Raw genomic sequence first — 13,762 nt, 5'->3', positions numbered from 1 at the left:
AAAATTAGCGCCCAGACGCCTCGACCGAGCATGAAATGAAATGAAAATACACTTTATTGTACACCTAACAGAAATTAAATTATAAACAAAAACAACACGATAAAACACAGGTACAATGGGCATGAAGTGGGTTACAGTAATTTTATAAAGTAGGTAAATAAATAATGCAACTTTTGATAAAAATAAATTCATGTTGCCAAACATTTTATTAAATTGATCAGGTTTTTTTACAAATTGGTGGGTATTTCGATATAAATACGACTGCATTATCGATAAAAGTTGTAAAGCGTTAAATAAATAAATAATAATACAATAATAATAATAATAGTTTTTTTTGTTGAGAGTATCAAAAACTGCTCGCTTGAATTTTACTAGTGGTAAATTTTTGTGACAGTCCGGTTTGAATAAATTTCATTTAATGTAGGAAATAAATTAGAATTCTTCCTCACAAATAGCAATGCTTCGTATATGTATAGAAATGGTAGCGGTAAAATTTAATAAGGGTAAATAAATCATTTTACATATAAACTACGACAAATCCAAATCGCCATCTACAGTCACTGATGAATATTTTTATGAATAATATACATAAATGCTTATAAAATACATATAAATACGTAGGTATTTTGTAGGGCGTTCCAAACTCCACGATTCTGGGCCGCTTATATCCAGCGGCTCCCCGCGACTCGCTTGATGTCGTCTGTCCACCTGGTTGGGTGCCGACCTTCGCTGCGTTTACCGGTGCGGGGTTGCCACTCCAACCCCTTCATATTTTTCATTATATCCTATGATTTTAATAAATAACTACGTAAACATAGGTTATATTTTCTGTTATCTTTAACCATTTTTTGTAATGAGAAAATTTTACTGAATCTCATAAAAGGGACAACCATTATGTCAGAAATATGGTCGAAAGCAACTAATTTTTTTTTGCTGTGAAGAACTTCATAGAATAATCTAATATCTACTACTTAATATATAAATCTGAACAGTTTGTTTGTTTGTTTACTTGAACGCCATGATTTTTTTTTTTTTTTTATAATGATAGACGAGCGCTTGACTGCAATCACACCTGATGGTAAGCGATGATGCAGCCTAAGGTGGAGCGCGCTTGCCTAGAAGATGCCTATTCACTCTTGATTTGAAGGTACTAATGTTGTAAGAACTGGGGAAAATGGAAGCTGGAAGAGCATTCCAGATCCTAGCGGTGCGAATTAGAAACGAAGATGCGAAGCGCTTCGTACGCGTCCGCGGTATATCGACCACGTAGGGATGCAGATCCTTCCGGTGCCTCGCGGTTCGATGGTAAAAAGGCGAGGGGGGAACTAGATCAAATAGTTCTTGAGCACACTCTCCGAAATATATCCTATAGAATACCGAAAGGCAGGCAACCTTGCGACGATGTTCCAAACTCTTAAGTTGTCTCAGGAACTACTGTTCCGATTTGTTAATTTATTTTAGTATTCGATAGCCAATCTCGATCAACACGCTAAGACCAATAGGCAAATGGCACCAATGAAGAATGGTTTCTAAATCGGGATTATTTTGAGAGATTCCGCTGCTTTGTTCCCCTTTTATAGTTCTAAAAAAAGTCAACGACAGCATACGTCTATCTTTTGAGCTTGACTTATACGCGGCCGGAGTCGACGGGGGACCGCTAGTTATTAATAGTTTAACTTTAGCTTTTAACCTCATTTATCAGCATTAAGCAGCTTAATAAAACTAATAGGAACTTTTAGTTTCCCTCACATGAATATGGCAAAGTAGACATGGGTCTTACTAATATCGATTTATGCAGTATTATAACAAAATTGTTAATATTTAGTAACAGAATTACAATCTTATTTTTAGAGTGACAAGGTTGTTTGTCAATTAAACCTTTTAAAGATATTACTTTAGCGATGGTAGCAAGGCATCTGCCTAGTCCGTAGAATCGAACCCTCGTGATCCGCAGCCAGAAATACTTACGACTAGACCAATGAGGTATGTACTAAAGTATATTGAAATAAATCTATGGGAATAGAATAGATAAATATTATTAGAAGCTCCTACTATTTTCTCGTTCTTGCACGAACAGATAAAAGAGAAATTGACAAAATTTTATTTTTAGACTACAGCTAGCCAATTTCAGATTGTTAGATTAAGCTTACAGGCTTGACAGTTCTAAACAGGGCTGCCAAAACCAGCTTCCGGTTATCTCTATTGAAATCTTCTGCAATTTCGACCGCGAAATACCTACAGAAACTGAAGGAATAGGTACTAAATTACAGATGCAGAGTAGATTACCTAGGCAAGTAATATCCGCTACAAGGGTTTCGATATAAATAACGCGTAAATAAGCTTATTAATGTGACGCCATGAACAGGCGTCAAAACGCTTTACTTGCAGTTATGCAATTAGATCAACTATAGTATTTGTCGTTGTTTAAATAGTGTATTGCATAGTGTTTGTTTTAAACCCAACATGGCGTTATGTTTAATGTTACCACCAAAGGCAGCCTATATTGAATAGAAGCAGGCGTTACTTTGCGGAAATCCATGATATATTACGTTTCGCTCCGAAACCGGAGCATCCTCAGGAGATGTTGTCTTTACATTTATTCATGTTGTCATAACAATTATTCATTGTAAAGTCAACATCTCCTGAGGATGCTCCGGTTTCGGAGCGAAACGTACGTAGAGGGTATATTGCCGAAGATCTGTTTGGTGTGGAGTATAAGGATTGAAGAAATTATAAATTACACCACACAGACTTCCTGCTTTTCGCGGAGTATAGCAAATTAAGCTTAATTTTGATAAAGGCAGCCTATTGTTACATTAATTTTATAAAGTGGGTAAATAATTGAAATTTTGATAACCATAAATTCATAATTGCATCATATTCTGTTCATTATCATTAAAAACCCATAACATGTCCAGTGCAGGGCCCGGGTCGCCTCTTAAAATGAGGATAAATACTTAAGCGATATAAGAGGTTCTTACTACTACTACTATCTACTGTGATCACCTCTCTCGTCTGAGTTTGGTAATTATGGGCATTCCCTCCCCGGACCATCTCACTTAACGAAAAGACTCTCTTAAAATCCTAACCAAAGACTATCAGCTCTTGCATTTTATTTATTTTACCAGTTCTTGCATGTGTTCTGTTGCGTATGCTTTGGTATGATGATCGTTAAGTTCTATCTCGTGTGTTCCAGCGCGGTGCAATGGCGGTGCGGTGATGGCGGATGGCGGCGCGGAGGCGGGCGCGGGCGAGTGCGCGGCGCGCGGTGCGGCCCTCGAGCGCGCTTACGTGCACGATGTGTACGAGCAGGCGGGCGAGGACGACGCACCGTGCGCGCCCGCGCCCGCCGTGCGCTCCTTCCTCAGCGACCTCGAGCCTGGCAGCCTCGTGTGCGACGTCGGTAAGCCGCACCACCTTAAACACTACCACTACACATACAACGAACGAAGGCGAGTTTCGAAGACCGCGAGCTCGATGAGTCTGCGTGAATTGACTCGTGTCCATCGACGAGTCAAAGTAAGCACTAGCTTGCCTCTTCAGCGCTCGTTTTCGTGTCGGTGCACACTACACGTACCTTTAACATTATATATTTAGTTATGTGCGTTAGGTGCTAAGTTATGTGCGTTTGTAGAAATTAAAATATCACTTGCTTCAACAATCAGGAAAACATCGCGAGGAAACCTGCATGCCTGAGTGTTCTCCTTAATGTAATCAAATGTGATTGTGAAGTCCACCAATCCGCACTGGACCGGCGTGGTGGACAACGTGGTGCCTTAACCCCTTATCATTGTGGGAGGAGACCCGTACCCTGTAGGTGTTCGATATGATGAAGTACAACATTTTTTAGTAAATAGGTATTAGAATTACCATTTCAATAACTGTTTACCTTGATTAAGGGTTATGAAAACAATCGATTCGAGAACTGTCTTAAGTTGCGATCTTTATATACATAACTCAGATAAAACTTTGTGTGTAAAAGCATAAATTTAGATACCGTATTGGTAAGTGGTTTAGTAAAATTCCTAACAAAAATATTTTAGAAAATAGATATCTATTTCTTAAGAATAAACTATGCCGCCCACATCAACAAGCTATTAAATAAAGATATAATAATATAGTCTGAAAGGACTCAATTTGACGTGGGGGGCGTAGACAAGGCACCCTGCGTCCCACACGGGCCTTGTAAAATATATAACATCAACAGATAAAATTAGCAATCCAATCGTGAATACCTTAAGGCAAATGTCAGTGCGTAGGTGCCTTAGTATCTCTCCATTTCCAACATTCTGTTAACGAAATTACAACAAAGGTAAACACCTGTCTTTATAATAATGCTTTCTAGGAAAAATTCGAAGAGTTCGTTAACCTTTGAAACTACGCTGATTCACATTTTTGCTTGTTATTGTGGCAGTCTGCAGTTTTTCTAATTACGAGAAGTCAGCGGCAGTACCATTTTTTTTTGCCAAAATTGCATGCTTGCAAAGAAATATTAAATAAATTTCTATTAACATTAAATTATAATGAAGTGGAATCGTTATTAAAACGCATAATTTAATATTAAGTATAATTATAGAGGTTAACACATGCACACACACACACAAACACGCACACACGCACTCACACACCCACACACCCACACCCACACGCATACTCACAAACACGCACGCGAACTACTTTGCACTTTAACTCAATTGCATTTTTCTTTAATTTTTATTTTCTAGTTAACTTATCTTCTGCTATGTAACATGTCTATTAATTTTAATATCAACACGCATATTTTTGTTTGTATACCTACCCTCGTTTCTATGTTTATTTCTTAATCAATAATACATTTACATGTTTTCGGCAAGGACGAAGTGCAGTGAAAAGTGAATGTGGTGTCAATTGTTTATAGCAACGATAATATCTATCAAACAAATAAAATTTTCTTTTGAAAAATGCAACCATTCCATCAGTATTTTCTTACGACGTTGTCACGTTCAACTATAGTCAGTAAGCCGACTTTACAGACAACCAATTTTTTTTTGGAACAGGGCTCATCCGCTGTCCGTGGCACTATTACTTATATTGCTTTCTGCCGCCAAGCAGCAATGCTGCATTCCAGTGCTATTACAGGCATATGGGGCTTATCAGTTACGCCTCAGGTTAATGGGCACAAAGCGAAACTGAATATTTTTTTTGCATGCCCTGCGAAGTGGTACTCTGTTTAAAGGCGATTGTTTGCCACTTACCATAACGTAGGCCACCTGCTTGGTCCTTCAGTTATTACTATAAAAAAAATTAAAAGTCTGTAGCTACACCGATTTTTACGAGGTAGGTATTTTATCCTCACCGGCGTGCATAGAGGGTATGCAGATGATATAAAATGCAGAACATCTCCAGTTATAAAAAACTTAAGGATAGACATTGTAAGATTTATGAAAAGCCTTACCTTCAAGTATTTATAACTCATACTGGGATATTTTTATCATTTTATATCATCTGCATACCTTGTGCATACCCTCTTGGCACGCCACTGTAACTAACTATCTTTCTGAAGAAGCTGGTACCCGTATGCCAGTGGTCTATGGAACGTTAATAGGCTTACAACGATAACGATACACAAAGGTGAACGTTGTAATATTAAAATAATATTTAATTCAAATCATTATTAAATGAAAATTCTGCATATTTTTCTAACACCTACTTCTCATAACAACACGAAACGTAGGATTTCAATGAACAGAAGCTTAAGGTCAGTTATAGAATCTAATTAGTTAACTTGTGGCGCATCCCTAGAGGAGTGACGTGATTCGTATATCACGCACCTCTATCGTTGGTGGCAGGCAGATGTGAATCGACAGTGCATAGGATGATTCGAACCGAACTGACCGAAAAACCATTAAATGTGTAAATTGAGGAATGCATTAAACTTTGACTTGGTCATAGGTCAATGTGTCTAAATCAGTCTTTCGTGATTTAATCAATAGAAGGGAGGCCTGTCGGGCCTTACAAACTTTTTAGGAATCAGTATCCTAAAATAAAAGCGCAGGATTATATCTGGCATTCGCATCATCCAAGCAAGCAAGCATTGAGAGAATCTGGCTCCGCTTTATGATATAAAAAAGACTATTGCGTTAGTTTCCAGCCGGCATTTTCTTGGTACTTCTTGTCTTCGGAACGGGTAGTAGAGTGATAAAGTCATTACAGACGGACTGGACGTTTCTAAAGTGCTTATAGAGCAAGCTTTCTAGTAATAAATGAATTATGAGTCTACTCAAAATCTACAGACCAATCTCACTTCTGGAATCGCCCAAAGAATAGGTAGGCATTTCTAAAACTATATATTCTATATAGTTGTGAGTTCGATGTTTTTGTTATGGTTATCAGTAAAAACTGATATCCCTGACACTCTGTAAGCCGATTAAAAAAAAAAAATATTGTTCGAAAGTGTACACGTAGAAAGGACCACAAATCTCTAAACTATTAACTATGTTCAACTTTTAAACATAAAATAAAATCTATTATTATGATTCAGATACCGGGAGTTATTGAAATTTTTTCTTTTAGTTTGTTTATTATATACAACTTTTTTTCTCTTACAGGATGCGGAAATGGGAAATACCTGAGCGTGAATCCGTCTGTTTTCGCGGTAGGCGGAGACCGTTGCACGAGACTTGCGGCGCAGGCGCAGCAGAACAACAATGAGGTACGGCCCGGTGTAGCCTATTAGTTAGAGTTTCAGCCTTCCTTTCGGAGGGACCGAGTTCGATTCCCGGCACGCACAGTTATCTTTTTGGAGTTAGGTATACAGTGCGTTTTTCAATCAAGCAATTAACACTTGCTTTACCTAACGGTGAAATGCATGCAGGCTTTATTGGGTGGCACGACTACCCGTGCGAGCATTCCACCACAATTGTTTGGGTCAACGATTTAACCATATCTTTCCATCGAGTAGGTGACCGCCCACTGGACCTTTTCTTTCAACCTGTCTTTGCATCATCAATCGTTCAATCAACCTCTCATTCTTTGAGAATTGGCCAAAACACTTTATTATTCTGTACCGTCGATTAGAAATTGTACTTAGTTTACTTCTTTTCATTGTTTTCTTTGGTCTGTTGCTATTTCCTTGTTTTGTTTCAGATAAATAGTTGTTTTCTTTTATAGTTAATACCGAGGCGTTAACACTTTTTTCATCATACTTGCTCGTAACGGGGTCTTGCCCTTCATTACATCGATTTAAGGCTCACAATCCAAGAAATTAGAGACGCGTGCTTTATTTTTGATGACCCGATTAGGTTTAGTTTGTACCTAACTGCAAGTTATATGAATGTGGACCACTTTTTTAATTTGGCCTGGTAATACAGATATTTTTTTTAATTAACAAGAAGGCGGCTACAGATAGTAGGCATTTCCATAAAGTAACAAATATTTTTACCTTATCAATTATGATAAATGAACGTTTAATATTGTCAAATTGTTCACTATTCATAACTAGTTATATTTTAAACATGTTTTAAATACGAAAATATTCTCTTTATTATATTTTAAATAAAAGCTGTATGCAGCGAACGATGCTTGCTGTATATCGGTTAACCTTGTCGCGCCATACTTGATACATAAACTACTTTTATCTTTTTCTTACAATGGTCTATTCATGTTTTCAGGTGGTGGTGTGCGACAACCTTAGTTTACCATTCCGCGATGAATCCTTCGATGCGGTGCTCTCGATCGCCGTTGTCCACCACTTCGCCACCGTGGAGCGACGAGCGATGGCTCTACGGGAACTGGCCAGGATAACCCGGATCGGTGGCCGATTACTGTTGACAGTTTGGGCTATGGAGCACGAGGGAAGAAACTTCCATTCACAGGTATTAATTATATTTCTTTTATATTTGGAAATAAAACTTTGGGTGTTAGCTGTTATGCCTGACGAGAGCATTACGAGAAGTGTAATTGAGCGAGGCAAACGGAAGTTGAGATGGAGATATAAGTTAGTGAAAATAGAAATAGAGAGAATTACGTTTCGTAGGAGTATATTACTGTAGGGGCAAGAGAGAGCAGAGCGCGCCCTCATTTTCTTTCATAGGAAGGGCCTATGAATATATCAGTTAGTAGTACGTTAGTTCGTTTTATTGATTATATATATAAAATATTACATAATGTCAAGTTTTGATTTAAGCTAAAACACATAATGTGTCTACACAACTGGATTTTTGCACGCCTCAAAAGCGAAGCATTGAGGTGGGTATTACTTTCAGTTTACGCACACCGAGTGATTCTCCAACTTAAAATGTCACTTTTTTATTGTTTATTGCTTTTATAAATGAATATAAATTGACAAATGTTGAGAAAAAACACTATTTTTAGCACTCATGATTTTGTTATTATTTAAATTAATTAAAAAATTATTTAGAAAAAAAAGTTCTGTCTTGGACGTCCGTGTTCTGTTTGTGCGGATTCCGTATCTTTTGGCCACGATAACGAGCGAAATACTTCACTTATCGAGTTGGTTTTTTTTATAGGCTTCAATATTTTGAAAAATTGAAGCCTATTACTTTTAAAGGTATAATTAGATGTAGTTTAATTATTATTTACAAATAATCTCAATTTTATTGAAATGAATGAGATTATGAGGCGTGCACTTTTGGATTTTTTTATACATATAAAAACCCCTGACTTTCGATATACTCTACATTATTTGACTAGTCAGGCACTATCATTCGCTATCAATTGCATATTGAGAATTGAGATAGTTGTAAAATGTAATTCGCCATTTTGTGCCGGAGGCCACCGTGGACTGATTTTCACTTATAAAACACCTCACTGACACCTCAAACTTGGGTATAACACCCCATCGTTTTTGCATCGTAGGTTTAAAACATGAACTATCAACAACAATTCTTCATCATCATCATATCGACCCATTACCGGCCCACTACAGGGCACGGGTCTCACAATGAGGGGTCAAGGTCATAGTCCACAAAGCTGGCCCAGGGTGGACTCCACATACCTTTGAGAACATTATGTAGAACTCTCAGGCATGCCGGCTTCCTCACGATGATTTCCTTCAGCGTCGAAGCAAGTGATATTTTTTAATTACTACAAGGTTAAAATATATCAAGTAATAAATATTATTTAACTTTCAGGACGTGTTAATACCCTGGCATCGCCCGGCAACATTATGTCCCCCTCCGCCAGCACCACGGTTCTTATCTGTTGAATATGACCAGTATGTATATTAATTGCTCAATCATAGTAAATTTTTAAGTTTAAAGTAAAGTAAATCTTATTTCACTAATTGTTTGCAGCTGTGCTGAACCATGGAAAAATCATGATGGTTCCCCTGGGTCATCATCATTGTCATCGCCCAACGAAACGTGTTACTCATTTGTAAGACGTGCTCTACAGCGATTGGCAGGACGCCGCTCTTTCCTACCCTCTTGGGGAATAAGCACCAGGGTAATACAAAGGCCTTGTCAACGTCCTGAACCTGCAGCAGCAGATCTACCCATAGAACTGAGGCGCTTAGACGAAGTATTACCACCTCGATTAGTTTCACAACCCTCTGAGACTTCAACAATGAAATCACGGAGCCTCACCGATATCACTGATATAGAACGCCGTGCATTGGTCAGATCAAGATCTAGCCTACCAAGTTTGGGTGGTGAAGAAAACGAACCAGCTGTAATAGAGCAGCCTGTCCAGCCAGTCATAGAACCACGGAAGAAACCAAGGCTGGTCAAGCAAAAGAAGTCAATAAACGAGGACGATGCTGACGAAGACCTCGATAAACATACAGATATGAAGAGTATGGTTGAGGAAATGCCAAATTTTAAAATTCACACGCAAAAGCTGCATTCAAGAAAGCCTGGTGTATTTAAACAAACATCCCTTAACGAAGAATTAATGTCAGTTGAAAGGTTAAGAGAAAAAGAGCGTCTCCGTAAAAATATACAAAAACAAGCATCGCTTAACGAAGAGTATTTGTACCGACGACCCGGAGCACTTGATTCAATACGTGATTCAATATTCTCCACATCAGCAACGACCGCAAAAAAATTCCAATCCCTTAAAAATGGCCTTACAAATAAGTTCAAAACTTCAACAACGAATATAGATAAAGTGACAGTGTTCGTGAGAATGCTCCAAGGCTGGAAAAATCACGGACCTGTGCCAGAAGTTCCTACACCAAGTGATAGTAATACAAACAGTGACAAAAGTTATCCTGAAAGACGACATTCTAGAGAGGATGGCTCAGATTCTTCTAAGGATAGTAGTCTTCAAAGTGATACAAGTGTAGATTCAGAAGATAGTTTTGCGTCTGTAATTTATGTTCCCAAAGCAGACGGTTCAAGTGATCCGTTATCTCCAACACCTTTATCGCCAGGGCCTACTTCACCCCGACTCAAAGTGTCTTCGGTTCCAACTTCACCAAGAATGAAGAACTCGCCAGGGTTACCATCTCCGAGGATTAAGCAAACATTCCCACTTATAAGACCTCCAGGTTCACCTAATGCTGTTCAAGCACCCGGAACTGTCCACAATAAAATTTTAGTAGCACAATATAGCTTAAAGAATTATACGACTACAAATAATGTATGCATTTCTCCAGTGAAACCGCAGTCAAAAAGCCAACCTAATTCACCTCCAAAACCAGAACCAGAAGTAAACATTATTAATACAGAAATTCCACCTATAGTAAACAAGCCTCCTCCCATAGAAATATTTGAAGAAATCGATCCAATACCTCCTATAAAAGAAGAAGAAGAATCACCTAGCGAAGTAACGAAGGGATTGCTTGCCGAGATCAATAAAGACATAGAAGAAATTCATAAATTAACTGCGGAAACTGATGATTTGAAACCCCGTGTATTACAAGATGTTAAACCATATCCAAAGATAACATTGCAAACAGTTGCGGAGCTACCAGAGATACCTCAATTTAAACCCAAAGCACCAAGTAAGTCACCTACAAAAGATACGTTAGATTCAAGATCTGCAGATAAAAAAAGAAAAGAAAGAATACGACAAATAAAAGAAATGTTGAATAAAGGCATTCCACCAGTAAGCATTAGTCGCAGACAACAGTTCCCTATAGTGCGAAGTACCAGCAAAACTGAGCCTATAACTAAAAACCATCCAAAACTTATGTCTTTAGAATTATTTAACCCAGCTATAGATGATATGGATAGTGACTCAAGTGGTGTATCCTCACCAGATTCTGTAGACAGCGTCATAAGTGTTGTTCCTGATGAGCTTCGTAAAATAGCTTTGGAAAAAGGTAATCTTTCTTTATATATTCTAGGTAGTTTATTTCACTTAATAATAAAAGTTACATAAGTATTAATAATACTCTCTTATTGTTTTAGATCTACCAAATCCACCAATCGTGGAAGTTCAAAACACAGACAATTCACATACCAACGACAAACAAGCACCCACTATAAATACTCCTCAAAAATTAATCGAGGCAGTTGCTGAGGTAGCGCATTCCTTGGACGAGACGTGTGAAACTGTAATTCAATCAAGCCCAAGGTCTAAAAGGCGACATTTCGATAAATTAGAAAGTGCTGAAGCTATCGCAATTGTACAAGGTGCTTCCAGTAGCAGTAGTAGTAGCAACTGGAGTTTGAATAAGTTATCACCAGGTGATTTAAGAATATTGGAAGACAGATCGAGATCTCAGTCTCATACAAGTTCCAGTGGAAGTTCCTCTAGTTTAGAGCGTCTCTCACCAGGAAGGCGATCAAAAGATCGCTCTCCTAAACTGGGTAGCACGAGTAATTCCACTTGGAGTTTAAATAGATTATCTCCCAACAGACCCGAAGGGCGATCTTTGGATGAAAATTTAAGCAAAAGTCATAGAAGCCCAACAAGACATCCATATGATTCACTATCAATATCAAGCACAGATTCTGAAAAATCTATATCAAAATCGGAAAGCTTTAATAGGATACAAAATGAACCATTAGTGACGTGTAAGTCAGATATGATGTCCAAAGAAGAAGAATGGATTTCAGATCAACAAGAACGCAGTCAACACTTGACGGAATTTGCTGAAAAGCTGAGTGAAAAATTGTTGCAAGAAATAGATCAATATTCCAAACGCATCAACGAAGAGGACTTTGATCTTCCTAGTAGTAGTAGTAGCGAAAAGAGTATATCTCTTAGATTAAAACGCGAAGAAGAAGATAGGCATACCCAGAAAATATTAGATGAACTTTCGAATAGTTTACAACATCTTGAAGATCCGTACAACAAACTAAATTTAGAATCTCACTTAACCGGTAAATTAACAGGTGATAAGGTAAAATACATCACGTCAATTCAGGATACCCAAGAATCTGATATAAATAAACTGTTTCCAAAATGTAGCACGAAGACAAAAAGCAAAAAGAGATCAAAAGATGTTGATCCAATCATAAACAAATACAGAGAACTCAAAAAAACAATGAAGGTAACCAGTGATGAAGATATTTATCTCAATAATTGTGCCAATATTCAATACAACGTGAAACCCCTTACAGATGAAAAATTACCCGATATTGACATGAAAAATCCTGACGACGATAGCGCTATTTCATCGAGCAATGGAAATCCTGAAATCACGATTGAATCTGGTACTTATGATACAAGTCAATCACTCGAAACTGGATACTCTCTAGAATCAGAAATCAGTGTTGACTCGCTGTGCACAAGCACTGATAAACGATCTTCATTAAAAGTTGGACAATCAACTGACTCGAGTGATTTAGATAAGATGGAAATAAGTCCAGAATCAGTGACCTCGCGATCGAGTACTAGTACTGCGCCACTGAAATCAGGATTTTCTATAGAATCCAGTGACACTTCAGCAGGCAGTGATTGGAGTCGCCGCGATAAAACCGGTAGTACGGCATCACTTGGCTGCGTAAGTCTTGCTTCTTTGCCATCGTGTAGCGAGTGTTCGAAAGAGAGGAAGCTTCTGGATACTCGCTCGTCTTCTGAAGATACGGCAACTGTTCCTGCAGCAACAGCACGTGCGCTTCCTCATGCACCTCTGTTGCCGTCATTAAGCGACGGTTCCGACAGCTTGCCATCCGAAGGAGGCGCTGTCACATACCACAGATATTACCACGTCTTCAAGAAAGGTGAACTGGACCAGTTGATAGAGAAATACGTGGAGAGTCTCCACGTAGTTTCTTCATATTACGACCAAGCCAGCTGGTGTGTTATAGCCGAAAAAGTTCAAGTGTGGACTATTTAAGTTTGCAGATTGGTATTTTTGATACCAACGAATATGCAAGAGAATTTACAGGTGAAGCAACTTTATATTTGACACTTAGTCTTACGAAATCGAAACGGCTATAAAATACATTTTGTATGAGACACGTTAGTGCGGTGAATATCCAAGTGACCTTCCTTGCGAACTCTTAGTGAGTGTTAGGACTTCATGATATCGGATTATATAGAGTTAGCTCTATGAGAAATGCCAAAAGCAAAGCTTTTGTTTTTTTTTTAATATATTCTAGATACTTGATACTTTCATAGTTGTTATCTCTATTATATTCATAACATTCGTCACCTTCTTCAGAGGGTAGTCAATACATTACGACTACCATCCCTTTTAAGGGCCTTTGGTATTCGATGCGATACCAAATTTCATATGAAATGAAAACTAAGAGCTTTAAATAGTAAAGGTTAAATATAATATATTATATACTTCAACGGCTCAATGTTAATATAAGCTATTCATAGCTTATTAAATATAATCTGACACTTATGTATACTTACAGAT

The 13,762-nt window shown here is 38.0% G+C and overlaps 1 protein-coding gene across 2 annotated transcripts in view; it reads left to right on the top strand.

The window, feature by feature from the left end:
- LOC120625268 (protein piccolo) overlaps positions 1-13,474 on the top strand; it is a 46,025-nt gene extending 32,551 nt beyond the window's left edge. The window contains exons 3-8 of one of the 2 annotated variants that reach the window (XM_039892282.1): positions 3,197-3,403; positions 6,588-6,691; positions 7,650-7,853; positions 9,132-9,214; positions 9,294-11,266; positions 11,355-13,231. In XM_039892282.1, coding sequence (XP_039748216.1) covers positions 3,220-3,403; positions 6,588-6,691; positions 7,650-7,853; positions 9,132-9,214; positions 9,294-11,266; positions 11,355-13,231 — 4,425 coding nt within the window. In that variant the 5' untranslated portion in view covers positions 3,197-3,219. Of the gene's footprint in view, positions 1-3,196; positions 3,404-6,587; positions 6,692-7,649; positions 7,854-9,131; positions 9,215-9,293; positions 11,267-11,354 lie in introns of those variants that run through there. The other variant, XM_039892283.1, reaches the window with a different exon arrangement.
- The last annotated feature ends 288 nt before the right edge of the window (positions 13,475-13,762 follow it).

The sequence above is a fragment of the Pararge aegeria genome, chromosome 7, assembly GCF_905163445.1.
Source record: "Pararge aegeria chromosome 7, ilParAegt1.1, whole genome shotgun sequence".
NCBI classification, from domain to species: Eukaryota; Metazoa; Arthropoda; class Insecta; order Lepidoptera; family Nymphalidae; genus Pararge; species Pararge aegeria.
The sequence above is the reverse complement of the archived record's forward strand: the minus strand, read 5'-3'. Positions and strand labels throughout refer to the sequence as shown.